This window comes from Dermacentor albipictus, chromosome 2 (assembly GCF_038994185.2).
Source record: "Dermacentor albipictus isolate Rhodes 1998 colony chromosome 2, USDA_Dalb.pri_finalv2, whole genome shotgun sequence".
NCBI classification, from domain to species: Eukaryota; Metazoa; Arthropoda; class Arachnida; order Ixodida; family Ixodidae; genus Dermacentor; species Dermacentor albipictus.
The window spans coordinates 115,198,638-115,223,700 of NC_091822.1; the positions used below are offsets into that span (position 1 = coordinate 115,198,638).

At 47.3% G+C, this 25,063-nt stretch overlaps 1 protein-coding gene across 2 annotated transcripts in view; it reads left to right on the plus strand.

Annotated features, from left to right (window-relative positions):
* The first annotated feature begins 4,098 nt into the window (after positions 1–4,098).
* LOC135910924 (uncharacterized) overlaps positions 4,099–25,063 on the plus strand; it is a 40,813-nt gene continuing 19,848 nt past the window's right edge. The window contains exons 1-5 of one of the 2 annotated variants that reach the window (XM_065442998.2): positions 4,099–4,187; positions 7,134–7,178; positions 8,331–8,346; positions 13,675–13,772; positions 21,380–22,039. In XM_065442998.2, coding sequence (XP_065299070.1) covers positions 7,136–7,178; positions 8,331–8,346; positions 13,675–13,772; positions 21,380–22,039 — 817 coding nt within the window. In that variant the 5' untranslated portion in view covers positions 4,099–4,187; positions 7,134–7,135. The remainder of the gene's footprint in view (positions 4,188–7,133; positions 7,179–8,330; positions 8,347–13,674; positions 13,773–21,379; positions 22,040–25,063) is intronic. The other variant, XM_070533031.1, reaches the window with a different exon arrangement.

Genomic DNA, 25,063 nt, shown 5'->3' on the forward strand with positions numbered 1-25,063 from the left:
GAGCGCTGAGAAAACAGCACGCACAAAGCTAAGAGCTGCCGACGTACCTAGACTCTGCCCCAAAGAAGATCACTCTCAATATACGGCTGGGCCACGCCGAGCCACCACCACATGCGCCATAAGCGCGTCTGCATTCGAGTTGACCGAACCATGTTTGTACCCTGTTTTCTGCAGGTATGCTCATTTGAATCAAAGACTAACGCTGAATTCTTGCTGCAACCATAATTGGCGTCAGGCGGTCTTCCCGAAATCGTCCAATCAGGGGCTTATGATCTGGGATCTCGGTGAAGGTTCTTCCAAGTAGGTAGTCCCGAAACATTGATACCCCGATCATTCGGGCCAATGCTTCGAGCTTATGCTGTGTATATGGTCCCTTTGCGCTTTGGATTGTCTTCGGGAACGAAAGCCAGTTGGCTTGTCAACATTGCCAATGCGATGGGAAAGAACGGTTCCGATTACCTGCGGTGAAATGTCGCATGCCAGGTGTGACGCCGTCACGGATCGAAGTAGGTAATCATTTTGGCTTCGTCTAAGGTGTTCTTAGACTTTCAAAATGCCTCGCGCTGTTTGGAGCCCGGTTTCAAGCGACGGTCTTTCGTAAGGAAGTCCTAGAGCGGGGAGAACGCACTGGTCCTATTGTGTAGCAACTTAATGTTTTATGTAGATAGGCCGCGGTACAAATGCAGTTCATTCAGGTCCGTGGTTCAAAAAAATTTGTTGACAATGGCGGTGCTTACCAATAGGCGCATCAGCGCGACCTGGCCGAGGTTATGAGATATACAAGCTGGTGTTGACACCCACCATTAAAGTTAGAATACGCTTAAGTTTCGTCTTTAAGATTGCGACGCTATGTCTCTCAAAGATCCCTGACTGGTGCTCCCACTACCCGGCCACACAACTTGTGTATATAACCGTAATGCTTACCGGGAAACGCTGGGGGCGAGCGCTATACACGAAGGCGAGCTTTCGGGTGGAAAACGCGGCCTCTTGCGTTGGCCGATCCCGGGGATCGTGCATCGGTGCGCCAAAGTTGCATCCTTTTCAGGTTCCTCTTATTGTTTCGCACTTTATATTTCTACCTTAAAAGATTGAACATAAAAAGCATGCGCTGTCACTATATTGCTTGATGGCATTTGCTTGCTGGTTGTCATTCTGAAAATTACGCGAAATAACTTTGTTAGGAACGTGAGAGACGGTATGATCAACTTCAGTGACAGAATGGTTTGGCAATATAGCACGCGTATGCCGCACGTCATATAGGAAGGCATGCCATATACGTATACCTAAAATATACGGGAATTGTCGCTCACGGGGACGCCGGCGCCGGACGCCAACGCCGACATTGGATTTTCTGCGACCCGAGGCCCTTAAGGCTATCCTGTCAAAACACCGTTGGTCTAGAACTAGACTCTCAGGTCTCAACGGTCAGGTTTGAGTAATCTTGAAATGGCCTCGAAGCCGGGGCCATTTCGCCGCCGCACCACTTTTCAGCTTCTCAGTGATAGCTGCGGACCGTGACGCTTGCTAGCGGCGACATGCAGAAGTATTGGCGCGATTGTGAATTCCTAAGATTCTAAGATATTTCCTGCGTATTTATTAAGGCAAAAGTCTTAAGTGGGTCGTTGCATTGGCTCATACGTAACAAATGTGGCGTCTAGTCCAGTAATGCAGAAAAGAAATCTGTGATGTAAAAAATATCATCCTCAGGAGTGGCTCATATCCCCTTAAGCAAGCAAAGAGGCAATGGCTGAATATGAATGAAGAAAGGAAATAATGAAAAAAACCAAGGAAAGAATGACCGAAGGAACAGTGGTAAAGGAACAAAAAGAAAAGAAAGACATAAAGAAGGAGAGAATGGAAGAAAGAACTAAAGTGCCCTCAAGTAGAACATTATTAAGGGCTCGCATGCATCGTAGAGAGGCCAACTTACAGGGCCACACGTTTACTGCAAACTGCGGCTCGTTATATTTGGCAAGACATCATCATCATATAACTCGTATACGACAACGTATAACTTTACACATTACCACGTGAGCAGCAGGCTTTCACCATCAAGTGTTACAGGAGTGTGACATGCTACCAAATTATTTTATGTGCGCATTTTTCGACTGAAAAAAAAATCGGAATATGAGCTTGCTAGCTGCCCAGCCATGCGAAGCAAATCTTTAGTCCTGGCGCCCGCTTCGGCTCTTTCATCTGGCAGTTTGCTCATTAATTTCACGACATCCTGGATCAAATTCAGCACGAGTTTACAGTTCAGCTGCGGTTAATTCTTTGAAGTGCACAGGTCGCCTGGGTTAGCTGGTGATAAATCACTTTCCCATGCTCGAGGAAATGGAGACTTAGAGTGAAACACGATAAAGAGCTTGTCGTGCTGTCGTCCATGTGTCCTTGTAGTGTAGCACTCCAGAAGAATCGATTACCAACTAATCACAACTGCTGTAGCAATAAGCTGATATGGATCACATATCTCTCCAACGCATGGTAACGTGCGCCTAAAATAAATACGTTGAGATATCGATACTTAAACAAAAACAGAAAACATATTTCTTCTTGCGTTACAAGCAACTTAGCTCTCAGCAATGCGTAGGCTTGTGTGATGCAATGCAACCGCACGACAGCTATGTGCAGTTCCTTCCATTTCATAGGAGGACTACCCGGCTAGGAAAGCCATTTTCAATATTGATTTCTACAGATGGGGCAATGCATAACGTAATTACTACTCTTAAAATCTCAGCCGCATAGACAGATGCACACAGAAATTCCGAGGACACCCAGGCAGTTATTTTTTGTTGTGAACGCGAAATCATTGTTGCCCAGATGATCACCGCTGAGCGCCACACTGACTTAAATATCCTCGCGGACGAGTGCGTTCGGACGCTTGGCCCGTATTGAATTGACCTTACCGAGGCACAGCTAGTATCCAGGTGAGAGCTTGCGCGGACAACGAACGCGCGACAGCACAGATTTTCGAGAGCGAGAGTGAGGATGACTGGACATTGCGGCGATGTCCTCTCTTCTGATTCAGCACCTGGCGCGCAACTGCTGCAGCAGGTGTTCCCTGTGGCCCGCTCTGCTCCCTTGAAATTTAAGTAGATCCCTTTTCGTAAGCCTCCATGTTTCTGCCCCGTAGGTGAGTACTGGTAAGACACAGCTGTTATACACTTTTCTCTTGAGGGATAATGGCAACCTGCTGTTCATGATCTGAGAATGCCTGCCGAGCGCACGCCAGCCCATTCATATTTTTCTGATTATTTCCGTCTCATGATCCGGTAAAGACCGGATCACGATCTTTCCTTTTACAATGTGCAAATTCATCCTGAGTGCCCCCGCTATGGCGGGCCTCGCTATCAGATCGCGGCTTTGTCAATGACAACTCCAAAATATAATTTTTTTTTTAAATTTGAAGCGGGATTCGAACCACGGACCTCTTGCACGCGAAACGGGGTTCTACCTCTACGCCACCGCTGCACCTTTGGAATGCTTGGACTGAAAATTTAAAAATGGCGTCGAAGATCTTCAGGAGTACTGCCAAAAAACATGATTTTGTTCGAAGAACAATGAAATATTTAGAAACTGAATTACGCATCGCTGAGAAAATTCCTTGGTAAACATGCCGTTTAGGTTTTTCCCTCATTCAGACTGGGATACATAGCGCAAAAAATTACACAGGGACAAGCAGAACACAGGACGAGCGCTAAGGGAAGGCCCAAGGTACTAGAAATGCACTTTAGCAGGGAAGAAGTTTGGGCTCGTCCTGTGTTCTGCTTGTCCTGTGTAATTTTTTGCGCTATGTATCCCAGTCTGAATGCATCCCACCAACACGCCCAAACTTCTTCCCTGCTAAAATTAGTGCTCGTCCTGTGTTCTGCTTGTCCCTGTGTAATTTTTTGCGCTATGTATCCCAGTCTTAATGCATCCCACCGACACGCCCAAACTTCTTCCCTGCTAAAGTGCTTTTCCCTCATCACTACCCTTTAAGCTTTAACCACAAGCTTCTTCACCAATACCCCGAGAGTGGGTGCGCACCTCAAATGAGCAGCAAGCAAGCACGCATCCTATCCCCCTTACTGGGTACAAGCCATAAAAGAGGGATGCAATCATCATCACAATTCATCACCACAAGCCAAAGGTTACGAAGAAGTGATTACTCCTTCACCCGCGCCGTTGCGTTTCGTCGCTGACAAGTGAGTCTCTCTCGTTTGCCTTTCAACGCAAAATTGCAAAGGCTAGATTTTGAGTGTCCAGCTACAATCACTGCCATCTGCGTAGTATTAAACGATAAGTTTGGTAATTGTATAGAGAGTGCATGCAGTGCGCACGGTATTGTTATCCGCCGACCTACTATCAGTACAAGTACCGCTCATTCTTACTTCGCCATCAACTTCGTGTAGTCATGTGCTACACGTTAAACTTGCTCGGCACGGTGCACTGATGCCAACTTTGAAGGAAAATGTACAAACACTTTTACGGAACACTGAACATGGTTTGATTATAGCTTATCTAATGCTTTCATCACCGTTGGCGGGCGAAGCTTTCTTGTCTTCTCTTGCCTTTTCATTCTTTACGTGTCGTCTTTTAGCGTTGTGCCGAGAATTAATCGACACCGACTCGCCCAACTTTCAGTCTTATTACAGTACGAGAAAACATCCGTTTTCTGTCGCCTCTGAGATCTTGCAGCGCGCCTTGCTATTCAGACACCCGGTGAGATTTCGGAGTCCATGTACGGCTATGGTAAAGCCTTCATCGCCGTTCCTAAAGCCCCGAAAAGTCGAAAACGTATCTTGGAAACTATGCTCATTGGTCAGAAATATTTGCTGTGAAATTTTCATGACGCAGATTTAAGCCAACTATATTAGGAACCAAGGGGCCTAACAGGGTATCCGAGCGTTTTCATATATGGCACGCGCTTAGACTGGTGGCACCTTGTATGCTAAAAGCAGCGTATACCGACGCAAGGGCCCTAAGGTCGCTTGCGTACTCGGTGGGAACAGTCACATCACGAAATGTTAGCGCTTACGCTCAATATGTACATGAATTTGCTGTCATCACCATCATCATCAATAGTATCATAATGATCATCATCAGCCCATTTTTTTATGTATATTACAGGATTATTACCTCTACCAGCGACCTCCAATTACCCCTGGCTTGTGCTAGCTCATACACACAGGCATCCGCAAATTTCCTAATTTCTTCAACACACCTACTTTTATTTGCTGTTATATGCTGTAATAAAGCTCCGTAATTGCACAGTCGAACGCTCACTTGGACTTTTTCACGAATAAATTTAACTTTACCGCAGCGCAAGACAGCTTTCTCTTTAGCGGCTGCTACGGTACGATATCTTTTTGCAGAAACTGGTACATTTGCAGCAGCTGTATCGCAGCAATGTCGTGAAGCTTTCCGTTCAGCCTTTCTTCAGTGGTTCTTTCCAGCTACGCAAGAAGCGAAGCTATTTGCGCTGCAGATTTAAACAGCAGCTAAGGCCCTTTTTAAAAATGACGAAATACTCAAGCTCATTTCTATTTACCACGTCGTTGATATCACCACTTATCCTACCACTACTGCTTTTTATTGCGTAGACCTAACCGATCGAACCATGAAATTAAATATGATAATACTGCAGCCGTCATGGTCTACGTAAGAACAGAGGGAACGTACTTGAGAAACTTCGATGTTACGAAGAGTTAAAGTAGCCCTGAACCAACTTTCCTTGCATCAAACATCAAGCATCAAAGACTCCTTGGAAAGAATATCATGCTTCCTAGTGACATATTACTGAACGAATTTTTCAAGGAGTACAGGACTTTGACAGCGCGAACGCAATACCTACCTTTCCCGTTCCCCCTCAACGTCCTCCATTTCGAAGGAAATGGGCAGTTCCGGTGGCGGTAGAGTGGAGGAGCACAACCCACGGCCTTTACGGCTAAAGGGATTGTCGTGGCACCCCGCGGCGGACGCTACGGAACCACAAGCCGCTAAGCGCCGGTATAAAGTGACCGGCAGGGCCGGAGTGCCAGCTCGTGGGCTCCAGGCCATCTGTGCTACGCTATGCGGACTGGATTTGCCAGGCATGCATAGTAGGTAAATCCCGATGGCGCATTTTGAAGCTCTATGAATAGACAAACAGAAACCACGAGCGAGCAGTGAGTGCGTGCCGGCGCGCGCCCATTGTCGATGCTAAGTGCCATTCCTCGCAAGGTGCGGCATGCATAGCGTATTTGTGGCCCTGTGCAGAAGTTTACCGTGGTTTGAGGCTAGTCGAGTGTTCGAGGCTAATCCATATTAGCTAGACCCGACGGTTGGGACACCAGATGAGTTGTGCGGTGAAAGCTTCAACCCTGCTGTGGGCGGATGCCGCCGAGCGTGAGCACGAGGTAGTCAGCTTCAGTCGGGAGGGCGTAATTCTTCGCGAAATCGGAAGTGCAGATTTTCGCTTACTTCAGCCTGGTTCTTTTATGACATCAACTTGTATGCACAGTAACATCAGGACTGATCCAAATACGCTCCTTGATTGAGGTCAACTATCAGCAAATGTTAGCGCTCTATGGTAATCTGCCGACTTAGTTCTTGCGGGAGGAAGGGGGTTGCATTCGGCCGTCCTGAAACGGGTGAGGAAAACGCCCTTGTTGAAAAGAAGTATATGAGAAAAAGGTGACTTCACGCTGCGCTTGGAGGTCCCACACCTCGCGCGAGTTTTCAAAGTCCGCTGAAATGTTCACAGCAGCGCATGCTATCTGCGGATGAAGCGCAAGGGCTGGTTCAGATGCCCTAGGCGACTGACCTATCCAGCACTCGTACTCACGGAGATATATTGCGTATCGTAATTTCATATAACATGGCAGTCGCAACTCGGATGAACATATCGTGGTATGTGCATTCAAGATAAATCTTTTTCCTCATTTTACGATTGTCTCTAAAGTATCTATTAGCGACAACAGATTTGCTACCGCCGTGCCAAATCCAACCTCATTCGCCTCTTTTCTGAGAACTTGTGAATGTAATTACATCATTGCCACACCCTCAAGTCTAACGCATTTTTTTTCTTGCCTTCGTAAGACATTTGGCACTGTAAAAACATTTTGCGTGAATTACTGCATATTGCCAGTTGATCGCCTCGGAATACGCAGGTATGCCTCGCCAACAGAAGTGGATGCGAGCAACACCATCCATCGGTGGGTGTTTCGGTAGTTTCCCAAGAGCGTTGTTGAACTGTAATGGAACTGTTGTAATGGAAGGTAATGAAAATCGCAGGACTATCTACTACAAGGCGCAATCTGGGCGGTGTGGCTATATAAAAGCTATAAGAAGTAGCTTGTCCTGGTTCTGCAGTTCACTATAACATGCTACAATTTATGCTCAGATATCTGGCCCAGAGGAATGCGTCTTAAAGAGGGCCGGTTACTTTATTTTCTGGTTGCGAACTTTGCCCTGGCACACAGAAGCCATTCGTGCTTTATTTGAAAAGAGGCAGTAGGACGACGAGGTTGCTCGTCTGGAGACGGGGATAACACGAGGTGGCTTGAGTATAATGGAAAGATACCGTAGGGAGCTGCCGTTTGCATCTGTAGACGTACGTATTCTCAGTTTAATACTTAGCTAGCAACACTACAAAGGCTAACGAAATTTGGGCCACTGTTCCAATCGTCTGCCAAAACTAGTTCGTCACATATAAAAGAAATAGACACGCCTATTGTATTCTGACGTGCAATTATTCGTGACAGTTGGCATGCCAATATATATAAACGCATTCAATAAATGAAAGAATTCGGAGACCTGAAACTATATATCCCCAAACGAGCGGAATGAGATGTTCCAGCGACCAGTGGCCACAGCGCATCAATTGCTCCTGCGACCAAAATGTGGTGCGCCACATACTGGAAGCAGGGTACACAAACAATACATCCTTTGACGCAAACTTGCGTTGCCAAATTGTGTTTGTAATGTAGGAAGTCGTTAATCACTAGAGGCTTCTCCGATCAAAGAACAACCGGACCGAGAAATGCGTAGAGTGACCCTACACTGCAAACTAATTTACACCTTTAAGGCTGTGTGAGGGTGTAAATCTGTCTATAACGCATAGCCTTATACTCCTTACGGGTGGGAGGGTGTGTGTTAGAGACCGCTTTGCACCCTTACGCATCCTGTATGGCGTAAGGCAATTTACTGTGCACCACACAATTGCGCAGCTTCCTCAACGTTGCCTGATATGTATGAATGGGAGTAGAGGAACAACAAGATAGACTTAGTGCTTTTCAGGTTGCCGTATAGCAGGAGTTATTTAGGAAACTGCTCTTACAAATACATTTCCTTTCTTCTCTCCGCAGGCTATATGGAAGAAGAGTAAGTGTGGAGGCGATCACCCTCTGAATGAGCATGTGGCTAAATTTAACGCTTCTATTGTAGTCATTATTTTGCACAGGCAGCAGAAGGGCTACAAGATAGCAGCTATACATCTTTGCTGGGTACCGGTGGCCTAGTATCTTTTCGATTTTTTTAGACTCTTGGATCTACCTCCCTTCCTTGGGGCAGTTGCTCACAAAGGAGCTCAGAAGCCGCCTTTAATCTACACTGCAGAGGCTCTCTGCCATGCTGTTGGATGCCTACAATGTAGTGGTTTGTTTTAACGTGACAGCGTTAAGCAGTTCGTGTCATAGGAAAGCAGGTGTCCTCGGCGTCGGTGGCGTTGGCCGCGAGTGAAAAATCCCGGAAGGCAGTTCATAAAAAAAAAACTTGCAAGATGGGCTGAGTGGGAATCGAACCAGGACCTCCGGAGTGCTAGACGGAGACGCTACAACTCAGCCATGAGTTTTCTTTTATTTTTATTACCGGCTTGGCAAAAGACAGTACAATGTGAAAATTAGATGGCCATAACAACTAGTCAATGCCGGACCAGTGTGTTGCGATAAGAGCGATGTCGGCTGGTCACTTTGTCCAAAGCGCTTAGCCAATCAGGAGGATCACTCTGTGCACAGAAAAATTCGCGTATATAGAGCACACTTTCAATGAAGTATTCATGTGCCGGGGCCTGAAGAATGCACTCATGTCTAATATCCATACGCGCTCGCCACACGCTATGCATGCACAGAAGCATTAACAGATTGATAGGCTCTCCCTCTGGTTCCGCGCATAGCAGGAAGCATATCCCGAAAGCACTTAACGGCAATTCCTTTCTAAAACTGCGTTTTAGAATATCACACAAAAACACTGCGTCATGGCAGTCCAGAAAAATATGCTCAATCGTCTCCGGTTTTTTGCATATAAGGCAATTCACAGACCAAGGTGCAAAAATGCCTTTGCTTTGCAACCATGGTTTCACTGAGAGCGTGCCTGTATGTAGTTAAAAAAGGAAATATTTAACAGAAGCTCTCACCGGCACTCGTTTAACTCTCTTAAGAACATCTCGTTCTGAACCTAAAACAAATACTGTACGATATAATGGTACAGGTAGGAATACATCAACAAGATCTTTATACAACTTCTTACTAGTAACAGCGGCCAGATATTCACTAGAAAATCTCGCTTTTAGTGTTTGGAAATGGGTGACCACTTCACGCAAAAAAGCACTTAAAGACATTGGCCCCGTATACATGGACGACACCTCCTAATCAAGCAATGAATCGCGCAGTCAATCTTGAATCATTGTTCTCGGAAAAGCATCATTTTTATCACGCGAAAAATGAAACCTGCTTACAATATGTTTGAGGAAAAAATGTGACAACTCCAGCCCACCATTCAACACTCTATGGAACAGATTAGTGCGACTTGTACGTTCCCATGTTGAGGCCCAAGTAAACATCGCGAAAACTCTATGCAGCTTTTGCACAGACATTCTTGCATCACATAAAAGATTTTAGTGACTAAAAACAAAAAGCCATGAGTTCGATAGTTGAAACTGGACAAAGGCGCCTTTAGTGAATACGGTGTTGCCTTAGAAACGTGCTGTAGAAAGTTATACTGCAGTGCATATCGGTAATTATGAACATGTAAATTACAGAAGTCGCAATTAAACGAGTAGCGAAGTACGTTGCCACTACATTTTTCTGTGCTAGGTGCACACGCAGAGCCATCTTGCGGCAAACACAGAAGACCCCCTCCTCGCAGTGTATGGCGCTGCCCCGACAGGTGGCGCGCCACTCGCCCGCTTCTCCCCTTCGTCTCGTTTCAGCGCATTGGGGCCGGGCGGGGACCGGTGCGAGGATGACCCAATACCCTTGCGTTTAATAAGTTTTCTCGCTTTCTCCCCTTCGAACTTCCAGCGTGCAAGTGTCGTATATGAAAACAAAGTCTTTGTGTGACTTGAGAGCATGCCGAGCGAGTGAGTGAGCGGTGCGAACGGAGTGCGATAACGCCATCGCATTCCACTCTTGAAGGCGAAGCTTAAGCGTCCTCCAATTTTTGTTTTGTTTCCGTGAACTACAACAAATTTTTCAAGCCAGTCGCTGCGGAGCTCTTTACTGAATAGTTGTGCGGGGATCACCAATGGCAGAAACTAAAATAAGTCAAACCTTGCAGTAGTTGGATAATTGTGTTCTATTGCGATAGGAATTATATGGGCACTCCAGGTGCATTAGTGCCGTCGGCGTTCGAGGGCAGTGAGGTTCTGTATGAAGTCCAAGTTAAAAAAATGGCCAGGCTTAGCTTGGTTAAGCCAAGAATGCGTTGCACATTGCGCGAGTTGGGGAGCAGCTTTCCCTCCGGCTGTCGTGACGTCACGTCACGTGGTTGCGCTAAAGGTCAATGGTGGCTGCCCGGCCGCGCCCAAGGGCTGAACTGAGTGATTGCAATATGCAACGCATGATAAAATCGTAGCCGCCCGCCGTATGTTGTATGCGCAAGTGAAAGCGTGCCAGAGTGAGCCGCGAACGCGGCCTAATCTCGCGTGTGCGGGCGAGGAACGCGCGCCACAAGCGCGCCCACTCCTGCTAGACCTGAGGCACGGGGTTGAGGCGAGGGAGCGGGGCGGGAGCATTGCTATCCGGGGGCTGCTGCTTACGGCGCGCCCGTGCTGGCGCATTATCTTGGAAGTCATCTGCGACGTCGCCAAAGTGCGCGCCCTCGCGGGCCTCCACTTCAAAGCGTTCGATGATGTTTTGCAGAGTGCGCGTAGTGCCGGTAGCTTTGTATGCGCTGTGTTTTGCGACGTTTCGCTTGAGTTGAAGCGATAGATACGAAAACGTGAAATCGCTAGTTGCTTCTGCAGCGATTGCTAACTCCAGCATTTTAACAGCGAGTTTCCGCACTCATCGAGCGCGATGTGTTCATGTTTACCTGTACGCACGTGACACCTGCTTGTTAACTTAGTAGGCGAATGTTTACAAGTTTATACGGCGGATAAAACTATTATCGTTGCTTCGTATAGCTGTCAACTAATTTGCTATCATAATCGATGATTCGCATTTCGGGGGAAACTGCGACTTTTTATTGTTATTTGTAATTCTGAGATGGGTTATGACGGCTACATTATCAGGCTTGAAACAATGTTTTTGACAAAACAACTGTGTCTTCTTCTCATGCCGTTGCAGACCCTAAAATGCTTATGCGAATGAGGGAATAAATGACTTGTAATGGGACGACAGCAGTGATGCATGGAGTTTTAAACGGACACGATCTATGTATAGTCTCCCGTGATATTGACTGGTTTGGTGGAAGAGCTTTTGTCGGAATAAATAATTCCGGACAAAACAATAAAAATTATACGATGATTACGATACTCCCTAATGCGAAAGTGTGAGCGCAGCTTTAGAAGTGTTTTTATTTTGCGGTATATTGGCTGGCGCGGACAATTTCTCTCATGCGGCTCGATCAAACGGAGCGAAACGTAGCGCGTCTGCCTCGCTAATCGGGAGATCGCGAGAGGCATTACATGGGTGACGCGTGGGTGCGATTCAGAGCAGCCGCCGCAGACAGAACTCCACGCATACAGCGCTCTGCTTCCATACAGACGCTGCACGATACTCTGGCGGCGTATCGTAGCCATCGTCGTGGCACAGCCCTTTTTGCGCGGCACTACAGTTTTCTTCTCAAGCTTTCGTTCCACCAACGACGAGAGCAGCGCTTCGTCGCGGGGAATTCGTATACACCAGTACCAGCGAGCCCATCAAAGGGAGTGCCATATAGAGCCTTACATTGAAGCCGATCGTCATCGCCCCTTGCAGGAACTGTGATAGCCGTCACATACGCTACAGCGGACTAACCTCAGCAGCTGACTCACGCACGCCAAAGGGGAGACCGACCCCCTCATCGCACAACGACTTTCCTTAAAGTTTGATTAAGCACATCGAATGGGCTGTGATCTGATTTTCCAATGGGTTCCTTCTCACACCGGAATCGATGGTAATGAACCAGCCGATCACCTCGCCAAAGTGGCACACTCTTACATCTAGCCCTGTGCCAACTTCGTCTCCCTGTTTGACACGGGACGCCCATTAGTATCGCATGTAGTCAGAAAGAAACACCCTGACAATCGCGTCGCTGCCGGCGTTCCACCCCTGCCGCTACCAAAACTGGGACTCTCACGGGCCGATAGGACCGTTTTACTCCGTCTCGGCATTGCCTGTTTCAAAACAGCGGAGCGGATCTCTCGCCATTCAGACACTGTCAGTTCCGTCTACCAGAATTGCATTGATGGAGTTGATGAGACACTCGCACACATATTGCTCGACTGTGCGGCTTACAGCACAGCTCGGGAAACTCTAATCGCCTCCTACCGACGCCTAGGACTCCCCACATCCCGTCCTGAGGATTTTCTTTTTCCTATAGATTTTTCATGTTTACTCAAAAGAGCATTTGCTGCTCTAATTGAGTTCTTTGATTCCTACAACCATTATACGTGGCCATAGGCCCCGTTTCACGCTTCTTTTTCCTTTTATCTTTTCTTACGGCCTTACGCTCGCTCTCCTTCATCTTTGTTTCTCTCAACTCTTTTATTCCCCTTACCCCTTCCCCGTGCAGTACTGTTGAGGTGACTTCCTAAGCAAGATACAGATACGGTACTACACTTATATCTTCTTTCCCCCCCCCCCCCCCTTCAAAGTCACTTACTACTACTACTACGCCGTGAACGAGTATAGCCCTCCCCACCTTAGAGAACCCTACCCCCTCACCCTTCCACGGAAGCGCAGATGAGATCGCTGACGCGGCGGAGGATGCCGTGGCCACCGGCGAATCAGCACATACGCAGGCCGTTTCCCACCCGCTCCTCCACCGCTTTCCGCCTCATGGTGGCGCTGCACCCTCCTCCTGCACTTTCTTCCTCCTCTCTTCGCTGTTGTCCTTCGTTCATCTACCGCTGCGCTCCTCGATCGATCTCATTATTCGCCTCGCTCGTTCGCTCATTTACACCGAAGCCGTCATCGCTCACCGCAGGAACGGGCTATTTAGGGCTGTGCTGTAAAAAAAACTACTGTGGCTTGCTGGCATTACCGTGTCGACGAAGCGAGACGACGTATTCGCGCAGACATGCTGGAGCGAAACAGTCGAGCTGTCGCTTAGCATGCAAATATTTTTTTCTGACTACTTGAAGTAGGCAAACTTAAGTAGTGACATGATTTTGGGCATATTGATAAACCCATGTACCGGATTAAGTAGAAAGCGCACATAAATGTAACTCTAAAAGAGCAGGTTTCAATGAGCCGCCATTGCTGTTAATTTATTTCTTTTTTTTTGTAGGGGCAACACCCATACGTGCAAAATACTGGTGTCAATTGCCCTGGCCATCAGCATTGCAGTGACGGTGGCGATTCTCACTTGGATCACGCTACAAGGAGGTGAAGTACTTTACATTTAATTATTTAGCTGCAGCCAAGCATTTTAGGAAACCGGCTTTATTTTCACAGAGCTGTTTCCAAAGTATAGAAAATTCAGTATTAATGCTTGTCCATCACTCCACGGACATTCATGTGTGACATGCAAACGAATGCGTTTAGTGACAAGCAAACCACGAGCTAACACGCGTTGTAGAATGAGTGCAGAGCCTAAAGGCAAGCAGTTTATTTAATAAAGCTTGTAATTTTCTCGCAGTTCATTTTGTACATTTCATATAATGCAGGATTGTCAGCAGAAATATATATTTAACCTCACCCAAAGCAAGTAGTTTGTTTACATGAAAAAGATTTAATTGTAATAAAAATCCTGCTGGGTAATGATGACGTGGACTCACGTGAACGTTTTACCACATGAGCCAAGGCGTTAAGCGTAGTTTGACATTTGTTGTTACGAACTGTGTGATCAGCAGTGAGGTAAAAATGATAGTTGCCAACCAGCTAGAGGCACGTCAGCATGCCTTTCGTGAGTTCCACTTATTCAAACCGGAATACTGTCTCTTTTGCAGTTTGTTTTTTTGTAGGCGTTTTTTAGGCACGGTAAAGATATATAGTCCCTTAGACGCTACTGCATAGCCTTAATAGTACTATCTCTAACCCACATGAGACATCAAATATATTTTTCCAATGCACCGCCACATTCTATTACTATGGCAACAATGCCTGAAACAATAATTAGTTCCTCGCAGTTTTTTCAAAAGATCTTGAGGTTGGAGTTACTATATTGACACTTGTGCTTGTTTATGTTTCTCCCATGACCATTTTTCACCGGATAACGAATGCTAAACATTATCGCTCTGCGTAGGACGCGCCTGCATGTGTAGGAAATTTCTCGAATGTTATCGATGGTTCCCTCTGTTTTCAGTTCTCGCTGAACCTTCTCTAACGTACGCGCGACGCGAACTGCGTAGTACTTTCTGGAAGGCACGCGGGCACCAGCGACTGCGCCGGAAGCTTCGTCGAGTCATGAATAAAAGACGACGCGCTTGATCCGCAGATGAGATTGCGGCGATCACCGAATGTGTTGGCCACTATTGTGGGGCTTTGGATCTCACTTGATTTTATGGGCACAAGTGCCCCCCAAATAAAGCTAGTTTCGTAATTCATAGTTTTGCTACTCTGCTCTTAAGCGTCACTACAGTGCGATAATATTGTTGCGGTACAGAAGAGAACGTGCAGACAAGAGACGATGACGAAGAAGTGTTGTTGTTGCTAGGGCACTTCGGCCGCGATGTTCTAGTATCAGCTGTTGCCTTCAGCATTCGCGTTGCATATAAGCGGCATCCGTGCTTGTCGCCGCCTCGCAACATTTTGATGGAGGTGCGGGGTACGAAGACATAGCTCCGCAGCAGTCACCGCGTGAGCCCTGGCGCGATGATTGACAGCCAAAGCGCCACAATGACGGCCCGCCCACATCCAGTGCCGGAGACTCTGACCTCCGTTGTGTTGTCCCAGCCACGGAACCCAGGGACCTTCAATGGCGTAGATGTTACGGACGTTGAGGACTCGATTTCCTGGTATGATCGTGTAAGCGAACATAATCGGGGGACCCAACGTTAATGCTAGCGAATGCGATATTCTACCTCCGAGACGAAGCGCTAGCATGGTACGAGACCCACGAACACGACACAACAATTTCAGACTTCTGGAAGCAAAAGCTTCTAGACCTCTTTGGAAAGCCCTTTGTCCGTCAGCTGGCAGCGAAGAAGCAGCTATCGACCCGTGCTAAAATCTCAACAGAATTTTAGGTGGCATATATTCAAGGTGCCCTCGCGCCCTGTTGTAAAGGTGACAAAGACATGAACGAGATCGACAAGAGTGGTCACATCCTGAAGGGCATAAGCAAATGACTGCATTACGCAGCGGTTCAACAGGCTACCAATTACAGCTTCTACCTCGCAGTGTAAAGAACAGCCACGTAGACCACCTGTGTCTGGACAAGAAAATCTAACGCGATTAATTCATCGCGAGCTCGAATCCATGTCTCCCGCATTTCTCGGCAACATTGCCCAGATAACGCATGTTCTATCTCCTTATACAGATACCAAATTTAGGGCTGCCGTCTCTCTGACCCATTTGCGTTGCGGCTGTCCGTCAGGACTGGCCCGGCCCAAAGACTGCTTCCCCGTTTTCAGCGGTTCCAACTCGCCGTCAAACCTCGGCCGACTGGAGAACACAAGACGATAGGCCAATTTGTTTCAACTGCTCGCGTGTTTGACATATCGCTCGTAATCGCTGCCGTCGTCGGTCATCACCCCTAAGGTGAAGCTTCCCGTGCGACCGTGTAGATCAAGGTGCTCCCCGTTTCTCTGTGCTTCCTCCCTATACCAGTACCGATAACGTACCTTCTACCTTCCGAACCAGCCGATCACCATCGCCCCCAAGTCATCGGTCTCGTTTGCCGCAGGCCCAGCGTTCCTCTTCCCCCGGGTTCTTGCCACAGGAAAGCTAGTTGGAGCAGCTCCCGGAGATGACATTGCATCAACGACCGGGCCTGCAAATCCTCTGGTCACATTGCCCACCCTTGGAAGTATATTAGACGTTGAGATGGATGGGGTCCCAGTCAAGTCCCTCGTAAACGCGTTGCTGACGGCAGTACACCACCGGTTGTCGACATGTGTACAGCACCGCCTTATTTATTGTGCAAGAGCGCTGTCCGCATGACGTGATTTTGAGGCTGGTCTTTCTTTCGACTCATTATGCCGTAATAGACTGCGCTACGACTGTCGTGCAGTTGGACCTTCCTTCTGGGAGCTACTTCTTTTCTGATGCACATAATCCGGTCCCTGTGTTCTGCCGAATTCACCCGGTTGACGTCTCAAGCCGCTACTATTGTACCTTTTAACGCTCGACCACATGTTCCTGATGGCAACTACATCGTCTCTCCGCTTGTCGAAGTTATCCCACAGCATGGCGTGGCGCTCCCAAGTACCTTTGTCCCCATTGTCGGTAATTCTACTTGGGTTCGCCCTCTTAACTTTGGGTCTGTTGCACATGTTCTTACAGGTAACAGTGGCCCATGTGACACCTGTGCACGGGTGCGAGATATCTCCACTCGCGCCCACTATTTCTGCCTCTGTCAGCTCTATCTTCGCGTGTTCCTGTTCTTCTTCGTCACCCTACCACGACGCCCATAAAATGATCGCTACCTACCTCTCTCCAGCTCAAACTGAAGACCTTAGTTGCACTGTGTTTAATTCCCGCGATACTTTTTATTTCAATGACCACCCACTGGGCCAGACAGCCGTTGTCGCTCACCGGATTCACGCCGGCGACGCAAGTCCCGTTCATCGCCGCCCCTACCACGTGTCTGCTGTGGAGCACACCATCAATCAAAGAGTAGTCGCGAAGCTGCTTAAGAAGAACATAATCGAACCTTCCGCTAGCCCGTGGGCCTCACAAGTTGTCCTGGACAAGAAAAAGCCAACATTGGAGATTTTGTGTTGATTATCGCCATCTGAAAAAGATCACCAAGAAGGACGCGTATGCATTGCCTGGTATTGATGATGCACTCGACTGTCTACACGGCCCGAAATGCTGTCTACACTCGGGCTACTGGCAGATCGCTGTTGATGAGAAGCATCGCGAGAAGACAGCCTTTATTATGCCTGATCGATTTTTCAATTCAGATTCATGCCCCTCGGGCTCTGCAATGGCCCAGTGACGTTCGAGAGAATGATGGACACCCTTCTCCAAGGCTTGAAGTGGACCATCTGTCTGTGCTATCTCGACTACGTAATTATTTTTGCTCCAACTTTTGAAACCCATATTGACCGTGTCGTGACTTTCCTTGCTGTATTTCGCGCAGCGAAACTTTGGCTGAATTCGTCGAAATGTCACATTGGCCATCGTGAAATCACCGTTATCGGGCACATTGTAAAAGCCAATGGAATTCAACCGCACCGGGCGAAAGTTCGAGCCCTGCAAGACTTTCATGTGACTTGCTCATTTAAAGACGTTCGCAGCTTCATAGGCTTATGCTCGTACTTTCTTTGCTTTGTTCAATATTTTGCTGACATTGCACGCCCTCTCCCCGATCTTTTGAAGAACGACGTCGTTTTCACGTTGGGAGAGCGGCAGACGGAAGGCTTCACAGCACTCATGAGACTCTTGACGAGCTCCCCAATTTTCGCCCATTTTGACCTTTCAGCGCCCGCTGAAATCCGTACAGATGCTAGTGGTCACAGCATTGGGGCTGTCCTTACCAAGGTTCAGCATGGTAAAGGGTGCGTTATCGCTTACACAAGCCGTTTTCTGTACGGAGCCGAGCCCAACTATTCTCGGATCGAGAGTGTCTAGCGCTAGTTTGGGTGATAGCGAAGTTTCGCCCATAACTATTTGGTCGCCATTTCCGCGTAATTACTGATCACCACGTGCTCTGCTGGCTCTCTTCGTTGAAGGACCCTACAGCGCGTTGGGCATCGCTCTTGCAAGGGTACACTTTCTCTGTAGTGTACAAATCTGACCATATACATCAGGACGCCGATGGCTTGGCCCACCACACTCTTGACCCACCCAAGAGCCACAGACCTCGGATACGATACCAGTGTTATGTCCATCACAGGTTTCCTCAGCACTGGCGATGAACAGCGCCGTGATCTCTTTTTGCGAACCATCATAGATCGGTTAAGCTCGCCAACTCCTGATCCTACCCTTCGTCTCTCCTGTATTTTCGACGGAGTCCTGTACAAATGCAACTTGCACTCTGATGGTGCTGACATACTACTGGCCGTACTGGGGCACCTTGAACGCACCGCGCTTCAACAACTCAACGATGTGCCCACCACTGGACATCTCAGTCTTCTCGCACCTTTGACCGAGTCCAGCGCCGTTTCTTCTGGCCAGACCTCTACCGCTGCGTGCACCGGTATGTGACTGCTTGCGACCTGTGCCAACGCCGGAAGCCCCCACCCATGGCTCCAGCTCGGCTTTTACAACCCATCGCTGTTTCTACTGAGCCTTTCTTTCGCGTAGGACTCGATCTACTTGGCCCTTTCCCTTTCTACACTAAGGGCAACACATGGGTTGCAGTAGCAACCGATTATGCCCCGTGCTTCGCCATTACGGGAGCCCTAACTACAAGTTGTGTCACTGGCGCCGTGGATTTCCTTCTACACAATGTCATCCTGCACCACGGTGCTCCACGCCAGCTCCTCACGGATCGCGGACGTTACTTCTTAACAAAGGTCATTGATATCGTCCGCCTATGCTCTACTGAAAATAGCCACTGCTTATCATACGCAGACTAACGGTCTCACAGAGTGAAAATACAGAGCGCTTACCGGCATGCTGCCTTTGTACGTTTCTCCAGACCACCAGGACTGGGACGTCTCTCTGCCGTACGTGACTTTCGCGTACAATTCGTCCCGCCATCACACTGCACGTAACTCACCATTTTATCTGCTGTTTGGCCATGATCCCGCTTTGTTCTGGACACTGTACTTCCACAAGTCACACAGTTACACATCACCCATGCCCGCGACGTGATTCCTATGGCAGCAGAGGCGCGTCAGATTGCCCGCGCTCGCTTCAGTGGTTCCTCGCTGCCCAGAAGACCCATTAAGATACGCACCATAGGGACGTGCGTTATTTACCTAGCTCCCGCGTGCTCCTGTGGCCAACGTCTCTTCGTGTGGGCCTATCGGAAAAACTCCTGCCGCGATATTGAGGTGTTTACTGAATCCTACGACAGCTTTCGGATGTGACGTACGAGATGGCTGCTGAAGAGCCAGGCACGTCGCCCATACAGCCAAGAACAGATCTTGTTCATGTCTCCCTCTTTAAGCCCGAGGTGTACGCCTTTGCTGGGCCGTAATCGCTTGTGCCGGGTGCGTAGTGTCGCACAACCCCGGCGCCCTAGTGTCGAGCTGCAGAACGGTATACCTGCAGATAAGAGAGGATGAAGAAGAATTGGTGTAGTTGCTGGAGCGCTTCGGCCGCCATGTCCTGGTGTCAGCTGGTGCCTTCAGCGTTCGTGTTGCATAAACAACATTTGCTCATGTCTCGACCGCGCAACAGCATATATGTGCATATATATATATATATATATATATATATATATATATATATATATATATATATATAGGTGTGTGTGTTCCCTTCAAAGTTCAGCACGCAGCACTCGACGTAACACACGAAGGAAAGAGACGTAGAACTTTTTGGAAGACTTCTTTACTTAACGTTTTCGGCTGGTGGACCAGCCTTCGTCAGAGTACAGTCAATCACTCACTGTACTGTACTCTGACAATCACTGTACAATCACTGCACTCGGACGAAGGCTGGTCCACCAGCCGAAAACGTTAAGTAATGAAGTCTTCCACAAAGTTCGTCGTCTTTATCCTGCGCGTATATATATATATATATATATATATATATATATATATATATATATATATATATATATATATATATATATATATATATATATATATATATATATATATATATTATGCGAGGAGTCAGGATTTAGTCATATGATGAGAAGCCAACCAGCAGCAACAATCACACCGAGTGTGATTGTTTCACTGTTGCTTCTCGTGATATGGTACATATATACCGGGCATTTCAGCGAACATTTTCAAAAATTTTAAAGGTTGCCAGTTGCAGATAGCATAATTCTAGGTCATGAGTTGGTTTCTTTGAAGAGGAGGACTTTACTCGCGCAAGGAATTTAATTGCAGAATCGACTAATTACCAAAAATTAACTAGTAACGTTTTAACTAGCTATATTATGGCACATATTGCAATCTACAAATTCTAGCCATGGAGTTCGCAAGGCGGGCCCACTAGAAACAAATGTCAGGATGACACCAGATTCCAGATAGTAATATCCGAACTTTGCGGAGAAATGCATTGCTAAGCTATGGGGTTTTACGTGCCAAAACCGCTTTCTGATTATGAGGCACGCCGTAGTGAGGGACTCCGGAAATTTCGACCACCTGGGGTTCTTTAACGTGCACCTAAATCTAAGTACACGGGTGTTTTCGCATTTCGCCCCCATCGAAATGCGGCCGCCGTGGCCTGGATTCGATCCCGCGACCTCGTGCTCAGCAGCCTAACACCATAGCCGCTGAGCAACCACGGCGGGTAAATGCATTGCGTTCCAATTTCTTCTGTGCTTCAATGCATAAAACGACGTATTATTCAAAATGTCACCGGAACATCAATGCATTTCTCTGCAGAGATCGGGAATTATTATCTTGCAACTCCTGTTATAATGAGAATTTTTCGGAGTGGATCTGCATGCGGAACTCCACGGCTAGAATTCGTACATAGCAATATGAGCTATACGGTAATTAGTTAAGAACTTTAGGTAATAATGTTATTCAGTCAATTATGCATTTAAATTATTTGCGGGAGTAATGTCCGCCTCTCCGTGTACACGAACTCATGAACTAGAATCGTGCTGTCTGCCACCGGCAACGTTTAAAATTTTTTGAAAGTGTTTGCTGAAGCACCCTAGATATGTATTGTGAATACGCTTGTAGAAATGACGGGTTCTTCGTTGTTTACGCATGGATTATATGGATTTTCTTTTCCCATCAAACTCGCAGGGGCCAACCAGCTCGCAAGAGAAACGGCTGTTTACGACTCTGAAGACAGCCTCGACACCGTGGCTCCAAGACAAAGTAGTGAAGTCAACGAGGAACCTTATTCTAACCGAGTAGCACGTCCAAATGAGCCTGCAGTCTTTCCTCCGTCTATAAATTCAACAGTCGAGGCGCCAACCATGGAACCTATAATAGCCGCTAGACGAAATGATTTCCTCACGAAGACCTCACGTGACAACAACGTAGGCACCAAACACATCGCATCTCAGGAAGCAACGCTTAGATCAACAGATGCATCTTCTCGACCATTGGGCAAAAGAGCGAGCATGGCCACCTCAGCCATGTCTTATAATTTAGGAGCTCCACTTCAGTCAACGCCGTCATACGAGGCGGCGTCACCTGCTGTAGAAGATTCAACAAATAATCTGATCTTAGAAGCAGCTGAACGCACAACTATTTCAGTGCATGACCAGAATATATCATCACAGAAGGTGAAAAGTGATGAAGCCTCTTCAGAAGAGACCACAGAACGCAAAGTTTCTGCTGCACCACCGCGCACTGCAGTTGCTTCCGAAAGTGCGAGCTCAAAAGTAACCAATCCAACGACCATGTCTACAATGGCAGTTGAAAACACAAGTTTCAGCACTGCAGAAAAGACCACAGGTGAGTACACGTGTCAGCTACTCTTTAGAAGCTTTCCGTATGACTTTACGATGCTGTTACAGACGTACGCGAAATTTTAATATTTCCGCACACGTAAGAGGTGCCATCATGTGTGTCTACAGTGTCCGTAGTATCTCCGCATTAAAATACTTTTGTAACAACCCAATAAATACTGCTGGCTACAGTGCAGATAGTGGGAAGAAACAATGAGTAGCGTGGCTATTCTTAAAGGGAAGTGTTGTTTAGCCTGGTTATTCGACTTTTACAGTGTTGCTACTGCTTCTGCTGTCGCTGTCTCGCTCGCCATGTGGGGATGTATTTCAGAGCCTGAGTTCACCTTCCCATCACGTCGCTACATTGCCCTCTAGATTCCTGTAATTATGCGTGAACTCCCACAAAACATTGCAGAAGATACAGCGCTTACCTTTGTACTAATAGACAACATTCCAGAGCGGTGGTACATATAATTATTGAGAGGAGGTGGGGAGAGGAGGCATGTAATGGGTTGAACCGACGCTGTCACAAAACGAGTGTTTAACATCTTTACAACTCTTCACTCGTAGTTCCCATACATGGAAGGTGGTTGGTACAGGGAGAAGGCGACGTGAGAAAGGGAGCAAACGCTACTACGAGACATGGCAGCAGTTGCGGATGAAGTGCAGATATTTACGTTCGAGGCGTGGTACAGTATATGTTTCTACTATTTCTGATAAATAAACACCATGCAAGTTTGTCAAGCTAAGAACTGACGCAGGCCGTGCAGATGCAAAGCCGCTATAAATCACCGCAGCATCTAGGCGATACTACGGAATCGGCCGTGCTTCAAATGAACCCTTCTATGCCCGCAGCGCTAGATTTCCGGCTATAGCGCTGTTCGAAGTCTCGAGTTTGATCCTGAGCGCGGCAACCACATTTCTACGGGGCCGGAATACCAACACGCTCATGTATTTAAATTTACGTGCACGTTAGAGAACCCGGGCTGGAGGTCAAAATTAATCAGGAGTCCGCCAGTACCGTGTGTTTCATAATCCGATTGGGGTTTTGGCACGTACATCCCCACCAATGAGAATGCTAACCTTTTCGAAGGTTACGAACAAGGGTGCACAACGACGCCTGAGGCAAGCGTGTTTCTCTGTGTGTTTTGTGTACTACGCATGCAAACAGCAGCGCTGAACACAAGGTAACGTTTAACATCAACTGACCACTCTAGTATTGTACTAAACGCTGAAAAAATGAAACATTCGCTGTGAACATCACCACTTATTATCATTCATTAGAGCAAGCAGCAAGCACAGAAAGCTTCGCGTACATTGATTCCCCCAGTGCGTGGGCATCACATAACACTTTTTTTTTTCAATTTTTGAAGAGGGACATCTAACGCCTTAGCCCATTCAATTACGTTACAGGTCTGCTATTTTTCTTGAGAATCTCTTTGGATTCTTCGAAGTAGGTCGTATTCATAGCTTTGGATTACGTCATACCACGTCGTCGATGTGCGAGGGTTGATCCACAAATAAGTTTCCCAAAGCGCTTCAGCCACACGCGATGGTGCGAGGCAAAATCCGGCAACACTGCTGCGCGCGGGTATTCCCGCACTCTTAATTCCTTCCAGACGCGCTTCGCTTGATTGGTCTTTCTTGGCTCAGCAGCCGTCCGATATGGAGGTTCGCATTGTTGATCTCGCCAAGTACGAGATTTGTTCCGTAATTCGCTTTTTGCGCTCCAAAGGGACTTCATCTGTCGGTATTCATCGTCAGTTGATAGACGCGTATGGCGACAAGTGTATGTTGGTTCAACACGTGCGAAAGTGGTGCAGGGAGTTTAGTGCCGGTCGGAAAGAAGTCCGCGATGAAGAACTGCGTGTAAGACCATCAGTTGTGGAGGCGCTTATTGATATTGTCCAACGCAAAGTGCTTCAACACAGGAGAATCACCGTCCGTGAACTGGCTGCTCAGATACCTGGGAGTGCTTACGGTACATTGGAAAGAGATTTTACTGAGAAATTGGAGTACCACAAGTATTGTGCTTGATGGGTATCGCGGCTATCGGCATCAGACTACAAGGCGAAACGCCATGACTGTGCTCGCCAGTTTCTTCAAAAGTGTCAAGAAGTTTAGGAAGGATTGTTGGACTTCATTGTTACGGGAGAAGAAACGTGGGTGTTTCATTTCACGTCCGAAATGAAACAAAAATTCATACAGTGGCGTCACCCAGTCACCACTCAAAAAGAAATTCAAACAAACTCCTTCTGCTGGCAAATTCATGGCCAGTGCTTTTTGGGATCGTAAGGTGAATGCTGATCAATTTCATGGAACGTGGGACAACAATGAACTCGGACAGTCATTGTGCAACACTAAGAAAACCCAGGCCAGCTATCCAGGACCGCCGGCGAGGACGACTGGCAGCCGGTGTAAAGCTGCTTCACAACGCGCGACCTCACGCCTCCCGTCAAACGCACGAATTTTTGGCAAACATTGGGTGGACTGTCATGCCCCACCTACCATACAGTCCAGACCTCACTCCTAGTGATTATCTCTTCTTTTCCAAGTTAAAGGAATACTTGAGTGGTCATCGCTTCCGGGGCGACGATAGAGTCAAAGAAGAGGTGAAACACTTCCTCAACGGGTTGGCGGTGGAGTTCTACGACATTAGGATATAGAAATTAGAGCATCGTCTACAAAAATGCATGGAAAAAGACGGCAATTATGTAGAAAAATAGTGCAAAGCTTAATCTTTTTATTGATGTAAATTTCTATTAGAACAAACAGTGTTGTCTATTTCTGAAAAAAAAAGTTGGAACCTTATTCCTGAATCTACCCTGGTATGTGCCCAGCCCCGGAACTCTTTATTGTAGCACCACTATCATGGGGGCCGTTTCAATGATGACAAAATTACCATAGGCAAATATATATATATATATATCAAAACGTTTATTTTAGGCAAAAATAAAGACGCGAGTTTTTGCATACCGTTTGTCGTGATGTCGCGAACCTTGCTTGTCGTTAAATATGAAGCAAATGTAAC